General features: G+C 38.8%; 3 protein-coding genes and 2 long non-coding RNA genes across 8 annotated transcripts; 3 read left to right on the forward strand and 2 right to left on the reverse strand.

Moving 5' to 3' along the window:
• Nucleotides 1–1,420: 1,420 nt before the first annotated feature.
• LOC116190099 (increased DNA methylation 1-like) lies at nucleotides 1,421–5,888 on the forward strand. Its single transcript, XM_031519764.1, has 9 exons — nucleotides 1,421–1,492; nucleotides 1,571–2,356; nucleotides 2,535–2,661; nucleotides 2,782–2,870; nucleotides 3,686–3,923; nucleotides 4,284–4,452; nucleotides 4,579–4,678; nucleotides 5,274–5,487; nucleotides 5,562–5,888. Exons 1-9 carry the CDS (start codon nucleotides 1,421–1,423, stop codon nucleotides 5,705–5,707), a joined length of 1,941 nt encoding a protein of 646 aa, XP_031375624.1. The 3' UTR covers nucleotides 5,708–5,888.
• A 1,204-nt stretch (nucleotides 5,889–7,092) lies between these two features.
• On the forward strand, nucleotides 7,093–12,222 carry LOC116190102 (protein PMR5-like). Of its 4 annotated transcripts, none has more exons than XM_031519769.1 (5): nucleotides 7,093–7,739; nucleotides 8,021–8,123; nucleotides 8,664–8,857; nucleotides 9,053–9,211; nucleotides 11,650–12,222. In XM_031519769.1, the coding sequence occupies exons 1-5, from the start codon at nucleotides 7,363–7,365 to the stop codon at nucleotides 11,981–11,983; spliced, it is 1,167 nt and encodes a 388-aa protein (XP_031375629.1). In that variant the 5' UTR covers nucleotides 7,093–7,362; the 3' UTR covers nucleotides 11,984–12,222. The 4 variants fall into 4 exon arrangements, with proteins under 4 accessions (XP_031375629.1, XP_031375627.1, XP_031375630.1 ...); XM_031519767.1 differs by having other exon boundaries at nucleotides 7,095–7,739; nucleotides 7,949–8,123; XM_031519770.1 differs by having other exon boundaries at nucleotides 7,095–7,739; nucleotides 8,679–8,857.
• On the reverse strand, nucleotides 8,585–9,238 carry LOC116190103. The gene is made up of 2 exons (XR_004152590.1): nucleotides 9,084–9,238; nucleotides 8,585–8,861 (listed from the first exon to the last, which is right to left on the reverse strand). It is a non-coding gene; the product is annotated as an uncharacterized LOC116190103 (long non-coding RNA).
• Nucleotides 9,330–11,236, forward strand: LOC116190104. Its single transcript, XR_004152591.1, has 2 exons — nucleotides 9,330–9,868; nucleotides 10,009–11,236. It is a non-coding gene; the product is annotated as an uncharacterized LOC116190104 (long non-coding RNA).
• Nucleotides 12,223–12,440: 218 nt separating the features above from the next.
• Nucleotides 12,441–17,271, reverse strand: LOC116190101 (asparagine synthetase [glutamine-hydrolyzing] 1). The gene is made up of 13 exons (XM_031519766.1): nucleotides 16,811–17,271; nucleotides 15,738–15,876; nucleotides 15,459–15,554; nucleotides 15,157–15,298; nucleotides 14,846–15,036; nucleotides 14,562–14,723; nucleotides 14,326–14,406; nucleotides 14,009–14,230; nucleotides 13,746–13,880; nucleotides 13,566–13,646; nucleotides 13,374–13,460; nucleotides 13,168–13,275; nucleotides 12,441–13,042 (listed from the first exon to the last, which is right to left on the reverse strand). Exons 1-13 carry the CDS (start codon nucleotides 16,888–16,890, stop codon nucleotides 12,791–12,793), a joined length of 1,776 nt encoding a protein of 591 aa, XP_031375626.1. The 5' UTR covers nucleotides 16,891–17,271; the 3' UTR covers nucleotides 12,441–12,790.
• Between the last annotated feature and the right edge of the window lie 5,155 nt (nucleotides 17,272–22,426).

A 22,426-nucleotide genomic window follows, 5' to 3' on the forward strand; every position in this document is an offset into this window, starting at 1 on the left:
TTCACTTCACTTACAATATCTTACTCTGGGTCCAGTTTATGAGCGCCGGCGACTTGTATGCTCCTTCCCATCACATCTTAATTGGGATATTTATTACTGTCTCATTTTCCCGGATTGAATTGCTGCCACATAGGTGAAGAGCGAGGAAGACGGTTTTCTTGGCTCGTGGCACCAGGAATCGTCCTAGCCTGTGGACATCGCAGGCGTTGCATCAAGTATGATCACATCCTCATTGGAGGCACCTCCGATAGTATGATAGAGCACGTGGAGGTCTCACCTCTGTGGATGGCATTGATTTTGATCAAGTTCACCGGTGTCACTATCGTGGCTCTATTATTAGCCCTCCCTCCTTACTTTGTAACCGGTCCTTGGGACCTGCCTTACGGGATGTGTGTCGATGTCTATCACATGGATTTGGTGGGAAGGCGTCATCTTTGACCACAATGATGGCGCCGAAGAGAGAACCATCTTCTTCCCTGATCTGGGCAACGAGATGTCGGCCAAACTTGGCAATATAAGAGTTGCCATGACTTGGAACGAGGCTACTGAAATCTGGCATCGACGTGGACCTTGGCTGTTCCTTGAGGTGATTGAGGAGTACGAGCAGAAGTGGCCCCTCCCGTATCTGTGAAGCAAATTTGGTATGACCTGAGAGAAAGAGATGATTACACAAGGATCAAGGAGTGGACTTCTACGGATAGAGAAGTGTGGCAGGACCTGAATCTGGAGACTATCTCGGAGAACCTTAAAGTCGCTTTGTCGGATGCTTTGCCCCACTTAGTTGTCATGCTAGGAAACATAGGACAAAGTGTTGACCTGCTGAACGATGTCCCAGAAATGGATGAGGGCGTTTCAAAACCTTCTGGAATAGATGAGACCATCAAATTACTTAATAACGATCCCAGCAAGATTGATGTTCAGGTTAGCCAAACAACACATAATCGGATCCATTAACTGAAGAAGCTGAGCCGGACAATAATGGCATGATTTGTGACAGAATGAGCAGAAGTGCCAACAAAGAACCAAGTTTGTCGATATCACAGCCAGAAATGCTTAATGAGAGTTCTCGGCATTGTTCCATGGTTATGTCTGCCGAAGTCCCTTCAAGACTTTCCTCGGAGATGGATGCAAAGTCCAAAGACTTGACCTGCCGAAAACGTGGAAACTGGCAACCTGCTGGGCCTGACTTGGTTCCTAGAGCCGAGCACTTTCCTGATGCTATTGCATTTTATATTAGGGGAAAGGGCACAAAGCACAACGAATCTCTAGTAGCAGATGTTCAGAAGCACCTTCTATATCTAGACTGGAAGATCGAGTTTAGGTTCGACAAAGAGATGTTCTCAGATTTCGTTACGTTTCACCTGAGGGAAAGTGTTACCAGTCTCTTGTGAAAGCCTGCCTCGACATAATCGGAACCAATATGGACAATCTTTCAGATGCTAACAAGAGCTCGGCAGCAACCATAAATGAGTGTCAATCTTCTCATACTCTGGTATATATCCAAATTTTGAATGCTCTCAAATGTCACCTTCCTGCCATTTTTCATGATTGCTCTCTTGTTCTGGATCAGGATAAGGAGGACCATGAGAAGGCCACCCATTTGCGGAGGTTGAAGCCTGACAAGAACGTCTCAGCTAGCAGGCCGTGGAAGTCTCCATTTATGCATAAAAAGAGGATGCGGGAGTGGGAGATTCAGTCCTCCTCGTCGAATGGAAGGTCTAATAATACACTAGGATCTATCTGCAAACTAGATGGAGCAGTCAACTCCAGCAAGCTGAGTCACCAAAGGAATAAAACTTCAAGCCTCAGAAAGTCGAAGGCGAAAGCATCTGGAGCACTGACCGGAGGAGTTGAAGATGTGGAAGCAGGCCATCAAACTCCAAGGTTGTGTTCAAGAAAATGGATTAAGGAGGCTGCTCCAAACCAATCGAAAAACAATCGTAGGACAGTTATCTCATGGTTAATAGATAACAAGGCAGTGTCTTCCATGGCTAGAGTGCACTATCAGAGTAAACATGACAGTTGTCCTATAGCGCAGGGCTGGATAAGTGCCGAAGGAATCATATGTGATTGTTGCAGCAAGATGTTTAGCTTAAGAAGCTTTTCTGTTCATGCTGCTAAGACCGAAGAAAGAGCAGCTTCAAGCATCATCCTCGAAGACGGGAGGTCGCTATTAAACTGCCAAATGAAGATATTACATGACAAAAATTATATCAACTTCGATCATGGTGGGAGAGAAAATAATTGGCAAAAAGGCGAAAATGATTCCATTTGTAGCGTTTGTCACTATGGGGGCGAACTGATTTTGTGTGATCAATGCCCATCCTCGTTTCATCAGAGTTGCATTGGTTTGCTGGTAAGTCAGTTTTAATTCTTCTTCTTCTTCTTTTTTTTTCCGTTCTTCCAATGTTCTTCCGCTGCTATTATTATTATTATTCCTTGCATTATCGTTATATTATAATTGATATATAAGAAAGACCTGCAGTTTGGGAATATTGGAGATTTGTGCTTAACATTTATTTGTTGTCCAATAGGAAGTTCCAGATGGTAATTGGTTCTGCCCATCCTGTTGTTGTCGACTCTGCAACCAAAGCAAGTCCAGGGATGAAATTGGGAATTGCCTGAATGACATCTTAACATGCGATCAATGCGAGAATGAATGTAAAACAATTTATCTGTACACATATTTACATAGAATTGATGCATGCATATATAAGATTATCTTGCAATTGTTGGTCTTGATCGACTATGGTATAATTTTCATGGTTATTTCTTATGCAGATCATCTAAGCTGTATTAGGGAAAGAGGAAAATATGAATTCAGCAATTTTCACAGTAAGAGTAGGTATTGCGGCGAACAGTGTGAAGAGGTACCGTATATCACTTGGTTTTTTTATATGAGTTATGAGTATTAGGCATTACCTAATAAAATTGTGGTGCATCCATATTAGGTTACATTGATTAAAAGAGACACTTTACTTAATAAAATTATGCAATGCATCATATTAGGTTACATTGATTAAAAAGACAATTTACTGATTCTTTCTTTATGGGAAAAATTCGATATTAGCTAGTGGTCATTCTAATGGTTAGATGTGCTTGTTGTCTTAACTTATTTATTTATGTTCAGATTGTGAGTTGTAATGGTCCATGACATCCCATTGATGTCACTTCCATTGATCTTTCTCATTTGCAATCAATGCAAAAGAGCTATTTTGGTGTTTTCATGCCTTTTTTTTTTTTTTGAGATCCAACGACGTGGGGTGGAATTTAAGGAGAACGAATATGCATGCAAATGACTGATTTCTTCATTGCTTGCGAATGCTCTACATATATGGAAGGTCCTATTCTTCGGATTTTTTAAATTTCAATAGACAAATAAATCTTCATTGGTTGTTAGCGGCTTGTCAATACTTAACAAAGAAGAAGTATTTTTCTAAAGCGAGTTGATTTGAGCTAAACCATGCTGGCTAAGATGTTTAAAATCTTTTTGTATCATAAACTGTTTGTTTGGAATTGTATGAAAGTACATAATGCTTAATAAGATGGCACTCTACCGACTTGAATTGGAAGTAATTATTTCAAGGAGATTCCATTTAATCGCATAAATCATTAAAATGCAAAAGAACAGTTTATCTTAATCTTTTAATACCTCAATCATAAAAAATTGCCATCTTCTTTGCAGGTATCTATTGGGCTTTACAAGCTCATAGGAAAGCCAGTCCAATTGGACAGAGATAACCTGACGTGGACATTATTAAAGTCCATGAAATTCAATCCTAGTGATCCCAAAGCTCATGATATTGAAGCTATAACACAAATCGAGTACAAGCTAGATGTTGTTGTTGGCATGATGCATGAATGTTTCGAACTTGTTAGAGAGCCCTCTACCCAGAGAGATCTCGTTGAAGATGTCATTTTCAGTAGAGGGTAAGTTGCTTTACTATCTTGCATATTCTTGTGCAATCTCAGGGCAATTGCATCTGTCCTTTTTATTTTTTGTTTTTTTTTCCTCCTAATAATGAGTGCAATCACTAACTTCATGACTTCAAAGTATGGTACGAGCAGCTGAATCTTATCAAAGATGTTGGGAACTTTTCCGTATAATAACCCATGTTTATCATTTTTCATGACATTGGGAGACTGATGATGAAATCTAAAGCTAATCTACGGCTTCAATTGACTGTTAAGACGGTTGAGAAGTGTTTAAAAACTTACCCAACTATGGGATGTCTTCTTATATGTGATCTATGACTTATAAAGCATCCTTTAAAATTGTGAAGGCTTCTCCGTCTTTTTTTTCCTCCTTAAATTGAGTTTTCATAGTTATTCTAAGCAAGTCCAACATTATCCTTGGCAATATAGGTCAGAGCTTAGTCGTCTGAACTTCCGAGGATTCTATACAGTTATTTTGGAAAGAAATGATGATTTGATTACGGTGGCTACTATAAGGTGAGGATCTACCAACTGTTGTTAAGTTGTTGATATATTTTAACATAGAACATAATCTTGGTAGGAATTTATTTTCTGTTATGTCGGCTAAATATTCTCAAATACTTTTTCTTTTTCACTCAAAAGGATCTTCGGAGACAAAGTGGTAGAAGTACCTCTAGTTGGTACGAGGTCTCAGTATCGCCGACTTGGAATGTGTCGCCTTTTGATGAATGAGTTAGAAAATGTAGTCTTTTATGTTATATATATATATATATATCCACATTATTGTCATATGCAAAGAAGAGATCATGTATAGTACCGTCAAGACGGAGATTATTGGAGTCATGCGACTTTGTTATATTATTCCATCAGGTCTAAAGAAGCAAAACTGCAATCATTTGGATGTTGTTAGGGTTATGATCCAAATTCCAAAAGTGGAGTGGATTTATTTTTTTAATATGCTCATATGATATTTAATTATATGATCTTTTTGCATGCCCTCCCTAGAAAGAAATGTCTTTTAATATTCCACATGAGATGCATGTAAATTAGTTTGATCTCTTTTATGGCAACGTGAATAACAGAGTAATAGTGAACAAATTTTTCTAAGATCATTTTTTCTCTTCCCATATTTAAAATTAATTTTCTGATACTTACTGATCTAGAGCAATTACTCTTTGTGACTTCACAACTCAGACTAATTAATTATATAGCTAAGTTGCCAGAAGAGATGTATCTGAGAAAGTGTGCTTCTAAGTTCTAAATAGCATATATTAACAATAAAGTGGCGCTAGTAACAATCTATCGAGTTGACATTGTTTTTTATGTTTGTTTTACAGAAGCTAAAGGAATTGGGAGTTTACAAGCTGGTCTTGCCCGCTACTCCGAGCGTACTGGATACGTGGACTACTTCATTTGGGTTCACGAAAATGATTGACTCTGAGAGATTACAGTTTCTGGGCCACACTTTCCTAAACTTCCAGGATACTGTTATGTGCCATAAACGGTTATTGGAGATACCTCAACGGGAACTGAACTCGAACATACCAACAGGTGCGAACAGTTAGATTCTCTTGATCATTCAAAGAAAAGCACTGATCATTTTCAATGCTGTATAAAATTTCCAGGCAAAGCACATGAAGTTTGTGATGGTGATGCCAATAAGAGCGGAGGAGATAGCAATGATTTAGGAGGATCCGTCGCCGTCTCTGAGGTGTTGCAGGCAGAACCAATCGAAGAGATAGATTGGAGCGGACCAAGGCCCCATCATTGATGGACTTTTCCTGACCACATCTTCATCACAAGGGAAGGCAGAGAGGAATATGGGGGCCTGACAGGACATGGAATTAGCATGGACCAAGGTGCTGTGCGGGTTCCGCATGCGGGGATTTGTTTGTAGCTTAGCTAGTTGTTTGTTAAAACGAAAAGGAATTAAGAAGATATGTTAGTTTGTATGTTTGTTTGTTTGCTTGTTAGGATTTTGGAGACATGAAAAGAAAAATGTGCTGGCGCCGCGGCCCCGGTGGAGGAGCTTAATTAGGAATAATGGTTTGTTTGGTTGAAGAAGAGATTATATAGAGCGAGAGAGAGAGGCACTTGACTGAGGACATGACTTCGGACAGATGAGGAGCAAATTATTTTATTGATTAAGATCTTCAACAACGAATAAAGCAGAGTGTAGTGCTTCAGTCTCCTAATGTCGTTTCATAGAAAATATAATATATAGTTTTTGTGATGTGAAGAACTGTGTGACTGAATTGGAATAATGAGATGTTGTTTCGGAGAGAGAGAGAGAGAGAGAGCAGCTGCCTTTCCTTTCCTGGTTCCATCTTCTTTTTGTTTGCTTTGCGTCGCTTTTGCTTTTGCTTTTGCTTCGGCTTTTGCATTTGCATTGCAATATTGCATTGAATTGGTTAATAAGGGGAGTGGTTTCAATAGTTTTCTGTTGAATTGAATGGTTTCTTTCTTACGATATCCGAGAGAGGAGAGGAAGAGGAGTAGAGCAGACTGCAGAGAAGTGAAGACTTTTCTTATTTCTTTCTTCTATTATAAGTCAGTCTGTATCGTAAGGTATACCTGTATGGTATTTCATCGCTCTCTGCTCGGGCTGGGCCCACATTGCTTATGAATGCTTTGGGTTGGGTTGGGTTGGGTTGGGTTGAGGTGCTTTCTGGAGAGAAGAGAAGGTTGCATATACATATATATATATATGCCTATTACTTTAGATGCATCTCATCCATCACATCTTCTCTGCATATGACTTTTGACGGTGACGGGTACTAAAACTGTGCTCTGCTCCCCGTGGCGTCCGTGAACACCCTTCTCCTCCTCCTCCAGTCCTCCTCACCCTCCTCATCCTCCTCATCTTAATAATTAGCTCTTTCTCATCTACCTTCTCCTCCTTCGCGTGCACTGAAAGTCTGAATCTGATGATCTGATGCCGCAAGAAATTAGTTAAGAATAATCAAATATACTTATATATACACACGCGGAATTTATATATATATATATATATATATATGGTAGTTGCATTATGATGCTAGCTCCAAGACATTCATCGTTCTATGCCTTGCGCTGTAGTGGTGGATCCCATCCATCCCCATGTGCGTGTGTGTGTGTGTTTATATGCACACACACACACGAGTCCATCAAAACTTTATGCACAATTTGTTATGATCAGCTCTTTCCTTCCTTCCTGATACAGTGATACTAGCACTATTTGAACATATACAATTAGTAAAATTGTTGCCCAGGCTTTCCTCTTTAATCACTATTGACACTACACAGACAGAACACACTCCTCTCTCTCTCCTGCCGTCCCTCCCTCCCTCTCTCCCCTAGCTAGTTACTCCACTCTTTCTGTCTGCACAGCAGCTCATCTGCAATGTATTGTACCACACTACCAGTTCTTCCATAATTCCTACCTCCATGGCTCCACCTCGCGTTTGTCATGCATCAGCAGGGTCGGTGGTAATAGTTGTGTGCCTCCTGCTCTACGGTGCTGCTGCTGCTGCTGCTGCTGCTTCTTCTTCTCCTTCTTCAGCTGCTGATGTGATGAGGCTGAGGAAGCACCACAACAGCGGCAGCGGTAGGAAACAGGCAAAAAAAGGACTCATCATCCAAGCAAACCTGTCAAGCTGTGCGTTGTTCCAGGGAGCATGGGTACGGGATGACACGTACCCGATGTACCAATCCTCCGACTGCGCAGCCATCATCGACCCTGAATTCAACTGCCAGGCCTATGGTCGCCCCGACTCTGACTACCTCAAGTACAGATGGAAGCCACTCAACTGTGAACTCCCGAGGTACGTACATGTATATATATATATATATATATATATATATGCATGTCAATGATCTATCTATATATACACACACACACACACTAGATGCTGCACATGCAGGATCTAGAGACGGACACTGATAGAGCTGTTAGAGTGTATATACACATGAAAACCATATGTCAATTTGATGAATGTATGTATGTTATTATATATATGTGTGGGGGGGGCAGGTTCAATGGGATGGAGTTCTTGAGGAGGATGAGGGGGAAGAGTGTGATGTTTGTGGGGGACTCGCTGGGCAGGAATCAGTGGGAGTCTCTCATCTGCATGATATCTGCGGCTGCACCTTCTCGCTCCCCCACCCAGATCCTCCGCGGCGACCCTCTCTCCACCTTCGTGTTCTTGGTACGTACGGCGTGTTCTGTACTCTTTCACTCCCTGATCATCTGTTGCTTTAAATTAACAATAATAATAATAATAATAAAAGATTATTTTGATTGATTATCGTAGTTACGTTCTTCCATCAGAGTGATCTGATTTAACTAATATTTGTTTGTGTTCCTTCTACAACGCAACGCAACGCATGCATATTTGGTTGTTAGTTTGTTGTAGAGATAATTCATTATATAATATATATATATATATATATATTCAATCTGAATCGGCATCCTCCTCCAATAATCGATCAAAGGATCGAAATACAAGGTGAAAAGGCCAAACCAATACGAAGCACAAGGCCCAAACAAATGGCACGCAGGCCATACAGCTTGAAATATTGATATATATATATATATATGTGTGTGTGCGCGCGCGCGCGCGCGCTTATAGCTGATGCAGCTTGATTGTTCATCTAACAAGACATGATGTAAGAAATTATTTGACTTATTTATTTATTTTCAATTGAAAATTAAATTAAAAAGGGGCAATTAATTCATGATTGATGAGGGGCTGGGCTGGCAGGAGTACGGAGTGTCGATATCATTTTACAGAGCGCCATACTTGGTGGACGTAGATGGGGTGCAAGGCAAGAGGGTCCTGAAGCTCGAGGATATCTCCCGGAATGCCAAGTCCTGGCTGACTGCCGATGTCTTGTCATTCAACACCGGCCACTGGTGGACTCACAAAGGCTCACTTCAAGGGTAGCTAGGTTACCGCATAATATCATCATGATCATCACCGTCACCATCATATGTGTAATTATTATTATTATTATATAGACATGCATGCATTATTATTATAAATTTAGAATTGATCACTAGAATAGCAGCAGCAGCAGCAATACAACATCTAAATTACATTAATTTAACACACTTATTATGGCTGGTGTGGTGCAGATGGGATGTAATGGAGATGGGGGGGACTTACTTCGAAGACATGGATCGGCTGGTGGCGCTGGAGAGAGGGTTGAGGACATGGTCCAACTGGGTCGACTCCAACCTCGACCCCACCCGAACCTCTGTCTTCTTCCAGTCCATTTCCCCCACACATTACAAGTAAAGTAAAACTAACTCTATTCTATTCTCTCTCTCTCTCACTCTATATATATATATAAACTAAATGATCACCTCCATCCATCGGATCTCTGTCTTTTCTGTTAATTTCTGGTGGGTCAGCTCCCTCTCTCTCTCTCTCTTCCCAGTATATAATTATTATTAATTATTATTATTGTATACAAAATTTCACATTCACGCATGCCATGCCATGCATGGGGGGCCATGGCTGAAATTAATCTCTCATTCGTATTAAATGCCAACTGGACTCTTGTGTCGGCCGACAAGCTTCACCCCTCCCCAGCTCACATCGTTTATTTGAAATAATAATAATAATAATAATACACCTTAATTAATTAATTAATTAATTAATTGATTTAATTGAATAGTACGATGTATGTACTGTGCATGGCTTGACATTTTTTAAGTAAATAAATATATGAACGTACCATATATGCATTTCAATTTTCTAGCGGTCACAACCCCACACATATATTGTTTGGAATGTTATGAAATGTCATGATAATAATAATTATATAATGTGCCCGCATAGATACAACTTGATTTTTTAGGCTGGAGATTGAAGTGAGGTGAGGTAAGATGGGGTGGGACCACTGACTGACTGGTATGAGAAGGCCAGCTTAGCTGGCTAGCGCCAAGGTAGCGGCTTATTTATGTTTGAATGTATATCTTTTTAATTTATTAATTAATCTAGCTCGTATTATATATTGTTGCACAAAAACAATTAATGATTTCAGTCCCTGTCGTATTCTTTTTTTTTTTGGCCCGGATGCCTGCAGCTGCAAGGTTGGTATATATGCGGAGAGGCCAATTAAGCAACTTGAGCTGGCTGAGATGACAAACCTATATATACATATATATTGTATTTGTTCCTACTTCAATAATTTCAACGTAAAATTGGCCAGCTAGCTGCCCTGCCTCCACTGATCTGATCCTTGATTATTCTATCAATGTAGGGAAAAGTATAACAACCCTATGATTTGAACTTAAAACAAATTGAATCCTATGATTTTTCAAGGGATAAATACTACCCTATTGGTCACTTCGTAAGACATAATAGATTTCATCCTTAATTTTTTCATTACTTTTGGTCCTCAAACTTTTTTTACCTTTATTGCTCTCAAACTTTCAACTTTTCTTTTCAATTTAGTCCTAAAATTCAGAAAACAAAAAGGGAGAAGGGGCCGGGGCCGTCAGTCGGCGACCTCGACCCCACCAGTAAGGTCGCATGTACCCACAAAGGATGCCGGCGACCATGGAGGTAGGGTTGGGGCCACAAACTGGCCACCTTGCCCTCGAATCTATCAAGATCTTGAACTCGAGATCCCGGTCGATCAGGGGCTAAGGCCACCAATTGGAGACCCCGACCCTACCCTCGAAGTATCTGGCGTCCTCTGTGGGTGTCGGCAACCCTGGTGGTAGCGGCCCAAAGCCCCTTCCCCCTTTTTTTTTGAATTTTAAGATCAAATTGCAATAAGTTAAAAATTTAAGGGGAATAATGATAAAAAGAAAAGTTTGAAGACCAAAGGTGATGAAAAAATTAACAGTGAGGTCCATTATGTCTCACAAAGTGAACCATAAGGTGTTATTTGTCCCTAAATAACCATAAATTCAATTTATTTCAAGTTCAAACCACAATGAAATTTTTGTACTTTTCCTCTCAATAAATTAATGCAGTAGGCTTCTAATAAGTCTCCTAATTTTCACTCTTCTTTTTCTCCTTTTGTTCCCCTTTGCTCTGCTTTTCCATTCCTAATGTTCACTCAATTCCTTTTCCTTCCCCAAAATAACAGGAAAGAAAAAGTGCCATGAATTCCATTAGAAGAGAAAAGTGAGCAAGACAAAACAAAAAAAGGCAATGACACTGAATGGGTCACGTAAGACACAATCTATTCAAGCTTAGTCCTTCAAGCAAAAAAAAAAAGAAAAAAATTATTCTAGCTTAGTGCTTTTATTTATTTTAAATTCTTTTTTCTTAAATAAATAAAATATGTTATCTCATACTCCGCACAAGGACAAACGTAGAGTCGGGGGAAAGCAAAGCTATCTATCATGCAATGCCATTATTGACTTACTTTCGTCTACCCTCCTCTCCAAGTCGTCCTTTTTTTTTTTTTTGCCTGAATTCCTCTCCAAGTCTTCTTCTTCTTCTGCTTCTTAATTCACATGGTAAAAGAAAAGAACAGCAAAAAAAGGAAATCTTTCTCCTTTTTAATATGAATGAATGAATGAGTGAATGAATTAAATGAAAAGATGAACAGGAAGTAAATATAAATATAGATGCATGTGAGCCTGTGGCCACATGATATCCTTAATTATTCCTTTGGTTTCCCTTAATTATATTACATTAGGTTAGATCACATAATTAACTTAAATATATATAACTCCTCTTGTTTTCTCTGTTTATTGATTAATAATAGTCCGAGCGAGTGGAGCGCCGGGACGACTGCTACGGCTACCAAGAACTGTTATGGAGAGACCGTACCGGTGAGTGGAAGCACCTATCCCGGGGCATATCCTCAGCAAATGAAGGTGCTTAGTTCAGTAATCAAGGACATGAAGACACCCACCTACTTGCTGGACATAACGATGTTGTCGGCCCTGAGGAAGGATGGCCACCCCTCCATCTACAGTGGAGACCTTACGCCGGAGCAGAGGTCTAATCCTGACCGTTCTTCTGACTGCAGCCACTGGTGCCTCCCCGGCTTGCCTGATACCTGGAACCAGCTCTTCTATACTGCAGTCTTGCTGTGATCGATCTGTCACTTCGCTGTTGTAAATTAAATTCGATTTTTCTTTTTCCCCCTACTTCGAATCACTGTAAGTCACTACACCCCCGACTCTTCTCCCCCCCTATGGCCGGCTACGATAGGTCAATATTAATATTATTGTTTGCCAACAAAGACAAATTAAGATTTATTAGGAACAACACAGCAGCATATACAGTTCTCAATTTGTAACTATCCGCAGCAATCATATCATTTCTGTATGTATTTCCATTGTTAATGCCCAGTTGCTCACACACACACACACACATATTAGCTCTTACAGAACGGCCATTTAGATCTACGTCACATTATCACTCTTTAATGGCGCCATTATTGGTCTGTTCAGATCCAGGGTCAGAGGCACATCAATAGTAGTAGCTAGCACACTGCAGGAGATTTGATTCAAACCGATAATATATATATGTATATGTACTAAAGAGGCAAAAGCAACAAACGAACAAATACTCATGATTCCACACACAAAGCACTGAACGTAGAGGTCAAGAGAGCTAACCTAACATACATATATGTATATATATTGTTCTCGCCACTGCTTAATTTTCCCAGATTTCTTAATGATACCTAGCTTCCCCATTACAACTGTTAGCCAAGCCGTCCTTCGGGATTTAATTATTCACGAATTTGGCTGAGCATATTTACCAGCTTAATACCAAGAACACCATACATGTACGTACGTGTATATACACAACATGTGATTGGAGGACGCACTTCCAACTGATCCTGCTGCTGAAGGCATGCAGTATACAAAGGAGGGACACAAGGTGTAAGAATCCTAGCTCGGGATTGCAAGTCCATGAGCACCCGCTTCCATCATTCGGGGAATGTCGTCTCTAATTATCTCCTGGGGCTCCATTCCGGCACTCACAGAAGGAACATGCTGCTGGCCATATGCAGAGAGGTGGACCCCGAGCGCAGCCCTCCCTGACGGGTCAAGATTGCCAGACCATGAGGCATCCCACTCTATAGCTTTTGCAGTGCTGCAGGCAACACTTGCTCCTCCTGGCACAGTCAGCCTCGCAGAGTTCTGATTGACCACACAAATTAAAAAAAAGACCGAGAGGGTGAGTTGAGATCAGAATAAATCCCTAGTCTACTGTAACTAAGCCAGTATTATATATTATGAGCGAAAGAGGTTACAAGGAAGATTACCTGAGGGAAGAGCCTCTCGAAGATCATCCTATAGTAGTATGCTTCCTTTGATGTGGGAGTGTTGTGCGGGAAGATGTGTGCCGCATTTTGCATCATTCTGTCCGTCACCTGCAGGAACAAAAATTGAAGCAATAAACTCAATCAACAAGGGTATGAATGAGAAGGCTGAGAGAGGCGATATCAACGAAGAAGTTTGTTTGTGATACATTCTGCGCAGCATGTTCTTTGAGGCCATCAATCCAGCTGTAGCCAACTCCATCACTAAATTGTTCCTTTTGCCGATACAGGATGTGCTGCAAGTAACAATCCAAGCAAGGCTTGTTAGATTAAGCAGTTAGCATGCCCAAAACATAGATCTCTTGCACAGAGAAGTCCATCAACATTTTTCTCTTGCAGACCTTTGGCAGGTATGGACGCTCCTCGTCATCAAAGGCTCGCCTCAGAACCCATTTCTCAATGCGGCCTTGTTCCGGTTTGATCTGTCAGATATATATATATATGCTTCGTGGTAAATAGCTGTTCCCCGGCAAAATCAAGGAAAACAAGCAGACCGACATAAACAAATTTTGTCCGCGTACCATTTTCCACTCGGGATCAATAGCCATAGCAACATTGATAAATTCTTTGTCTAGAAAGGGTACTCGAGCCTCCAGACCCCATGCCGATGTTGCTTTGTTAGCTCTGAGACAGTCATACTGGTGGAGGGCTTTTATCTGCCAAAAATAAAAATGGGGAAAGAAACAAAGAAAGGGGGTGGTGGAGTACCAGTCTTCCTGAGCTCAACACCCCCCACGCCACATTGATGGATTATATCCTCATCCACACATATTAATATGCATACCTTACGGCAGGTTTCCCGATGAAACTCTTCCTTGTTGGGTGCTTTGTGGAAGTACAAATACCCACCAAAAACCTCATCAGATCCTTCACCAGATATGACCATCTTCACACCGAGTGACTTGATCTTCCTTGACATAAGAAACATAGGGGTGCTTGCTCTGATGGTGGTGACATCGTAAGTTTCGATGTGGTAAATGACATCCTCAATGGCATCTATCCCGTCCTGTCTCATACTCACGAATTAGCGTTTAATGAGTTCAAAAAGGTCTGAGAAGGATGGACGCCTACTTACGACAAAAAGGAAGGCAGGCTCGTTACCTGAACGGTGAAATGGAACTCATGATGAACAGTGCCAAGATAAGCAGCAACTTCTCTTGCAGCCTTTAGATCTGGTGAACCCTGCTCAGTGGAGAAGTAACTACTGTTTGAAAAACAGAAATTTTTTATTTTTTATTTTTTTTTTACAAAAAAGAAAATCACCCTTCAAGCTCTGCTTTGCATTAATTAGTTTTATTATATATGGTTATGATTTATTTATTTAAGTTGGAACCGACCTCAAGGCCGACACAGAAGGAATGGAGCTGAGCTCCCCACTGCCTAGCGGCTTTCGTTCCACCCAAATGGCGTGCTGTGATTGCAGCAACCAAGGATGAATCAAGCCCTCCGGAGAGCAGAACTCCAAATGGGACATCAGTCATTAGCCTTTTGATAACAGCCTGCATTACTCAATATAGCTCAGCGTGTAAGTCAGGTCTCTAGCTAACAATAACATAAGATGATCAGACCAATTAATTTCTGCTTCAAAGGAAATAATTAAGGGAAATTATTACAATCCTACATTTTCAAGAGCCCGTCTCAGAAGAAGCGGGTCATATGGAGTCGAGGGGACAGCCTCGGAGAACCAAGGGGGGTTATACCATCTCCGAAGAACCCCTTCTTTGCTGGAATACAAGTGACCAGGGGGGAAACACTCGAAATGCTCACAATCATCATTCAGGCCTTTCAGCTCTGATGATATCCAAATGGAACCTGAAGAAATATGGAAATGGGGATTGTCGGACTACTGAGTTTTATACTTGCAGAAGAAAATAGCTAGCAGGAGGACAGAGAGGTTTTCGGTTGAACTTTAATTAGGACGATGGCACTTACCATCGAGACCCCAGCCAATATAGAGGGAGGTAATACCAATAGCATCACGAGCAACAATGAAGCTGTTATCCCGGGTATCCAACAGCACAAGAGAGAACATTCCATCTAGCATGTCTACGAAGCTCTCTCCATACTCTTCGTACTGTTCAAAAGGAACATTTTTATAAACTCTCAGGGTCATGTCGTATATTCATTTCCATATATTCGTTCAACGACTGGGGAAAATAAGACAAGGAAATAGTAGTATTAATTAAACTAAACTAATAAAAGGATATGGCGGGGGAAGAGGGGGTGGGTTTCACCAGATGGGCAACAACATCACAGTCACTGCCGGTCCGAAACTTGTGATTTGGCAAACGCTTCCTGAGTTCTTCATGGTTGTAGATTTCTCCATTCACCTAGATCAAAGGGGAGACAGAGGTACCTTAATTAGCTATCTAGCTAGCTAGCTAGGATAGCAACAGAACACAATTGACAATATTAATTTGTTTTTACTGTGGAAATGAGATGATAATTAATGTGAAAAATGAATTACTAATTTTGATCAGTTCAACAAGCTAGCTAGCTGGATGGATACAAACCGTGACCACAATGGACTGGTCTTCATTAAAAAGTGGTTGATCACCGGAAGCAGGATCAATAACCGCGAGCCGCTCGTGAGCCAGAAAGAAGTCTCCATGCTGATAGATTCTGCTCCAATCGGGGCCCCGGTGCCTCAATCTATTGGAATGAATAATAAATTAGTCAAAAGTTAGCAACAGGTTCATATCCAGGTCCATGTCCATGTCCATGTCCATGACAGAAATCTTTCGCTCTCTCTTTCTTTTCAGGGAAAAAACGCATTTACATAATATAAGTTCATATTTATCATTATATATATAATTAATTCTTTCATGAAAATACTTCTAATAATTAATGATAAATAAGAGTATCGCTTCTTTCCTTCTTTCTCTGTTTCAAGATGAAACTAAAACTACTGACTCGATCCACTTGGTTACTTATTAAGCAAGGCTGTAATTGTAAATTAAGGGCACCATCGTGATGTCATCCAACAATTAAAAGCTTAATTATATAATTAAAATCATTCAGATGGGGTCAATTATGGAACAGAAGAAGAAAAAGAAATGGACTGTCCATTGCGGTAATGTCTTGGACTCTTGGGGAGGGAGATGTCAGCTTTTACTTTTAACGACCATATTAGGTCTGGTGTGCTCTGCTCACTGGAACACCGCTTTCTTTTCAATATATATATACACACACACACATATACTATATAATATTAATATACTAGTAGAGTGCAGTAAAAAGACTGAATATATTTTAAAGTGTTTCATTATCATTCTGCAGGATGCAATGGTTTGGGATGGGATATATATATATATATATATATTTGTATACCGCAAGGCAACGCAAACTTCATTCATATGAATATTATATATCAGAAACGAAATGCCCATTAATTGATTCCATGCATGCACGAAGCAAAAATACGGGATGAAATGATGAGAAGGGGGTGGGGTGGAATGAATGAATTATTCATTCGTTCATATATAGGAACTGAACATAAAGTTTGGTCGTCAAAAGAAAGAAAAAAAGAAAAAAAAAAGAAAAAAAAAGAGGGTGATGTAGATGAAGACGATGATAAGGGAATTGCCTGCGGGAGAGCTCGAGCACGCGGACCCTTTTGGCCTGAGAATCATCGGAGCAGCCAAGAACAGCAAGTATTCCACACATTGTGCTGATCAATTGGCAGGAAGAAAAGCTAAAAAGTGTATGTAGAGGAGTTTTTATTTGTTTATAATAATTTGGGTGCTAATAATAAAGAGCTATGCTAGTAGGGAGAAGGAGAAATGGAGGAGGAAGGAACTGAGAGAGAGAGATTTTTGGAAGTAGGAGTGAGACTGATCAGAGAGGATGAGAGGATGGTGTTTGGACGCCGCGTCCTGATGCCATTTTTATAGTTGCAGGGTGCAGTTTTCAGTTTGCAGTTGGTTGCATAATAACAATAAGAATAATAATAATAATAATAAGAAGCAGAAGAAGAAGAAGAAGAAGAAGAAGAAGAAGAGTTAAAGAGGAGCAGCCAACCCCAACCCCACCCCCAATTCCTATTCCTATTCCAATTCCAATCTCAATCCCATTCCCGATCCCATGAAATCAGGAGAGGAATTATCTAACTGCTGACCTTCCCCCCATCTTCTCTCTCTCTCTCTCTCTCTCTCTCTTTCTCTCTCTCTCTTCCGGCCACCTCAACAATTTATTTATTTGACCAGATACGTTTCGGTTTCGCCCCGTCTCTCGATCAAATATTGGATCCATCTACTTTAAACACATAACCCAATTAAAATATTTAAAAGTGAATAAATTGATTCTTAACTCGTCCAATGATTCGCACTTCTAAATATTTTAATGAGTTATTACTAATTCACAACGACTGAATAACGATATTTAAGGCTCTCTCTCTATTCATGCCTTTCCCTCCTCCTCCTCCTCCTCCTCTATCCATCAATTCAATTCAATTCCATCCATATCCAGAATCATTTACTTCGGGCTAATTTCATTCTCTCTTTGCATTGCACCGGCCTCAAGCTGCAATTGCAATTGCAATGAAGCGTTCCTCTCCGCTCGGCTGTCGTCTCATCTCTCCCCCGCCCCGGTCCCTGACTCCCTACTACAATTATTCCTCCCTGCGTGCCACGCTCTACCCATATTTGGTGGTTGCGTTAGGGGAGAAAGAAAAGGAAATTTTTTCCAGAATTAAATTACATTAATTAATTATATACGGTGAGGTGAGGTTTATCCAGTCCAGTCACATATTTGAACCAACAACAAAAAAAGAGTCCATCAGTCCTATCCTATCCTATCCTCAATCGGATTGCTGCGTCAGCATTTCTTCTTTGTCCGGTCAAAAATAAAAGAAAGACAAGAAAGACAGAAAGAAACGAATGAAAAAATTTTGCAACTTACTGGCTTTGCTGCAAAATTCAATTCAACAATATATTCCGCGTGTCAAACATGCAGTTCTGACGGGAGGGGACGAGTAGAAAGACAACTCCCAATTATTCATTTATTTTACATCGTGTCGTTATTATCCCATCCACAATAATATCCTTTACTATTAAAAAAGAAAAAGTAGTTGTGCACGTGGAACATTGACATATTCGAGCATGTTGTGTGAATATTGGTATGTGCATATGATATGAATGATCTGCCCAATGCGTGAAATGAAATGTGCACTTAAATAAACGTTATTTAAAGAACCGCATGCCTAATTAATGCATATTATTATTATTATAATGCGTGCGTAGGTCCATGCGCCTATTCAATTGAGTTAAATATTCATAAAAAACGAGTTAATTATGCATGCTAAATATATGTGTGTGTATATATATGATTTCCATATTATATATATCACATATATATATATATATATATATATAAGACTTGGTTGTTTTTGGAATACATTAGGAAGAGTACGAATCGAATTTCATATTCTCGGGATTGTGATTTGTTTTCGTTTATTTTTATTATATTTTTAATAAATTCATTTTACCTATAATATATTTTATTCGATATTCATGGAATAAACGAACAAAAACAATAAGTGCATTAACATTACTATTTCGTCATATTAGACAAATAAAATCTTAACAAAAAAGTAAATAATAAAATTATAAAGTAATACAATAATAAATGTGTTGTTTAACGTTGAAGTAAATAATAAGATTATAATAATATATTATATATACGTTTACTTTGGTTGTTTTTGGAATATGCTGGGGAGAGTAATATTGAAATTTCGTATTCTCGCGATTGTGATTCGTTTTCGTTTATTTTTATTATATTTTTAATAAACTTATTTTTACTTATAATATATTTTATTATACTTTCAATAAATAAACGAACAAAAACAATAAGTGCGTTCATATTATTATTAGACAAATAAATTCCTAATGATGATAAATACATTGTTTAACGTTGAAGTAAACAATAATATTATAAAATAGTATATTAATATTGATGCGAACCTCGACATAGCCAGCGAGTCAATATTCTCTATCCTTGAAACCTTCATTGGATGATCCCGGGTTTGATCTCATTCTATTGTTGTTGGGTCTCGCGGCAGGTTCGTCGAGGTTCGCATCATTTTGGTATCAGAGCATCAGGCTCCAAATCAGGTTTATCCTATCCTTTACGTTTCAATTCGTTGAATTTCATTCCATCTAGCTTGTTCGTTCTGGATTGATTAGTAGCAAAAAAAAAAGGAGAGCAAAAAAAAAAAGGAGCGCAAAAAAAAATTCGGCCAAAAAAATAGAGCTGAAAAAAACAAAAAAAAGATAGAAAGAAAAGAAAGAAGCCGTCGATGTCAATTTGATCTGGATTCTTTGCATCAGATCATTCTAAAGTTGTTATTTACCTTGTTGATCCGCGTTGATTTTGCTCCCATAATTACCCAATACCTGATCTTCCATATTCCCTTCCCTATATCATCCTCCATATCTTTCCATCCATATATTACTCTGATATTCCTTTCTTCATTCCTAAAATCTTTCATTGGTTAACTTTCCTTTAACCATTTATTTCCCTGTTAGTTTGTGTCCAAGTTGGGGCTAATATATTAATTGTTGTTTTGAATTATTATGAGCTAGTTACCTTTGATTTGTGAGTTGCTGAGTTCTTTAAAGAACTTTGAGGAGGAAATTAGAGTGGAAAGAGGCAAGAGTGGTGAGCGTATCAGAGGAAAAAAGCCATTGAACCGAGCGAAACACGAGTGTTGAGTGACGATAATTTGAGGGCAAACACGTGAGCGAGTGGTTGTGAGGTCCTAACACCAATTTTCTTTTCATAGTGCAAACATGAGTTTCGCGGGAAAAGGCAATGAATCTACAATCGGGGATGGAAGTAATGTCGGCCAGCAAGATGTTGCTTTTACTTTGAAAGCCATGCAGCAACAATTCGAGAGATTGGAAGTTATTTTTGGAGATTTCCGTGTTAGAATGGACCGGCAAGATCAACGAATTGATCAAATGCAGAGGGAGCAACCCAGGCAGCATGTGCAAGTTCCCAATGCAAGGAGACTATTATGGTATTTCGGTGAGATTTTTTCCTTTGTTCTTCATTGAACTCTTTCGGACAAACAAGTGTGACGGCTTGTGATTGTTCGGTACACTTTGATATTATTGGTTCTTGTTTCTTCATAAATAACTGGTCAATAATCCTTGTCTTGATATTGTTGGTTCTTGTTTCTCTATAAACAACGGGTCAATAATCCTCTTTAACTAAATCTGTGTTTGGCGATCTGGGAATCGATTCAAGTTGGTCGTCGGGTTTCACAATCCTTCGTGAGGTCCGCATCATTTAGATAAGTTTTCATTCAACTTTGTGAGAGAGGTTTTCTCTGAGCTGTTCTGCAGCAACTTCGACGATATTGCAAGTGTGATGACTTGTGATTCCTGACATTTATAATATTGGTTTCTAGCTCCTTATAGCTAGCGGGTCAATATTCCATATTATAATATTGGTTTCTGGCTCTTTATAGTCAGCGGGTCAATATTCTCTATCCTTGAAACCTTCATTGGACGATCCCGGGTTTGATCTCGTGCTATTGTTGTTGGGTCTCGCGGCAAGTTCGTCGAGGTTCGCATCAAATATATACGTTTACTTAACGATGAAGTAAATAATATTAATATGCATGTTTATTTTTCTATAAGTTTTACAACAAACTAATTTTTATAAATTTCGTTGTAAAATTGATTGGTAGCATACTTGATCAAGCAAGTGATTTTCTCGTGTACTAAGTATCTCATTCTACCCTTCCGGGACAAATGTTCAGATCTATTATGACATAGTCCTATAGGATTTATGGTAGTATGGGTACCTAAGGATTTTATCATACCCGTACTTACATTTTTTCTATATATTTTAATGGAAAAACAATAAATTTTAATTGATGTTATCACATTTACTTAGTTAAAAGTTAAGCATGTATAAATTTCAAATTATTTTTCATAAATTACAAAATGTGTTGTTTTTGCTATTTACCAAGAACATGTTAACTCTGACATTATTTGAGGAGAAAGATTACTGACTTTATTAATTGTTTCAATATAATTTTCACCGACTATAGAACATTAATTATCCTATTAACTAAAAAATGATTAATCTCATATAATTTGTTCCCATTAACTATCCTATATTAGCTTAAATGTCACAACAAAAAAATTTCATAATATCATTAATGACCATGCTACACACAGTCCATCACGCTAGTATATTTATATGTGTGAAGGAAATTTAGATTATTCTACTACTTGTATGTATATCCGTCAAATATAATGGGATGTTGCAAAAAGTCCTGGCCAGTGGCCACAATAATTGAACTGAAATTTGTGACCCGTTTGGTTTTATGGTTGGTTTTTAAAATTTTAACTCTAACTTTAAAGCTATTTACTACACAACAAGAGTCAACAATACAATTACTACTTTTTCCTTTTTCTTCAATTTTTTTAATCATTCAATTCAATTTTTAATACTAAATTCTCTCAACTTTACTTTTTCACATTTTTTTCTCATAATTCAACAACACAATCATTACAACCCAATTAAAATCAAAACTCGATTCTACTTAACTCTAAAACCAAACACATCATTGATGTCTGGGCAAATGACATATAGAAGCAATTAGGTAGCCACCTGCATCTTCTTTGCTCAAGGGAATTAGCTCCCAACCATGTATCGCCATCCCGCAACTCCAGCTCCGGGCGTCGCCTTAGCTCCTTGTTATTATTAGACTAAAGCACGATACGCGAAAAATAATTCAAGATTGAAGATTGTAGCCACCTATATGGCATGTTGCATTAAGTGTTTTCCATTTCACAGTTATTAATTGGCACACTCGCACAACACGCCAATCCAATAAAGCAATTTTTAAGTAATTCTATGATATATTTGCAATTTTTCTACGTCAATACATATTTAAATGCATAATCTTTCTAACAAAAAAAAAAGGAATGCAATTTTTTTTGTTATTTATAAAATTAAAACCTAAAGTAAGATAATTACACAGGGAGTCGAGATCTTACTGATTTATACAATTTTATTATGTCACTTTCGTTGCAAATAATACTAAGAGAAGGAAAACAAAGAAAAAGTGATTTTGCAGGTGTGGTGTTTAAGTTATGAAAGAGATGAGAGAGAAAAGAAACATTTATCGGGGAGACGTGTGAAAGAAATGGAAGGAGAGAATTGTGGGAAGTGGGAGAAATATATA

The sequence above is a fragment of the Punica granatum genome, unplaced genomic scaffold, assembly GCF_007655135.1.
Source record: "Punica granatum isolate Tunisia-2019 unplaced genomic scaffold, ASM765513v2 Contig00149, whole genome shotgun sequence".
NCBI lineage: Eukaryota > Viridiplantae > Streptophyta > Magnoliopsida > Myrtales > Lythraceae > Punica > Punica granatum.

Excerpts from the sequence above, each read along its gene's own strand:
- LOC116190099 (XM_031519764.1), top strand. The coding sequence starts at position 1,421 with ATGGACAATCTTTCAGATGCTAACAAGAGCTCGGCAGCAACCATAAAT. Across the intron at positions 1,493-1,570 it reads GTCAATCTTCTCATACTCTG|GATAAGGAGGACCATGAGAA; the intron begins GTATATATCCAA and ends GTTCTGGATCAG. Across the intron at positions 2,357-2,534 it reads AGAGTTGCATTGGTTTGCTG|GAAGTTCCAGATGGTAATTG; the intron begins GTAAGTCAGTTT and ends GTTGTCCAATAG.
- LOC116190102 (XM_031519767.1), top strand. The coding sequence starts at position 7,363 with ATGGCTCCACCTCGCGTTTGTCATGCATCAGCAGGGTCGGTGGTAATA. Across the intron at positions 8,124-8,663 it reads TCTCCACCTTCGTGTTCTTG|GGGCTGGGCTGGCAGGAGTA; the intron begins GTACGTACGGCG and ends ATGATTGATGAG. Across the intron at positions 8,858-9,052 it reads CACAAAGGCTCACTTCAAGG|ATGGGATGTAATGGAGATGG; the intron begins GTAGCTAGGTTA and ends GGTGTGGTGCAG.
- LOC116190101 (XM_031519766.1), bottom strand. The coding sequence starts at position 16,890 with ATGTGTGGAATACTTGCTGTTCTTGGCTGCTCCGATGATTCTCAGGCC. Across the intron at positions 15,299-15,458 it reads GTGATGTTGTTGCCCATCTG|TACGAAGAGTATGGAGAGAG; the intron begins GTGAAACCCACC and ends CCTTTTGAACAG. Across the intron at positions 13,043-13,167 it reads TCGAGAGGCTCTTCCCTCAG|AACTCTGCGAGGCTGACTGT; the intron begins GTAATCTTCCTT and ends GTGGTCAATCAG.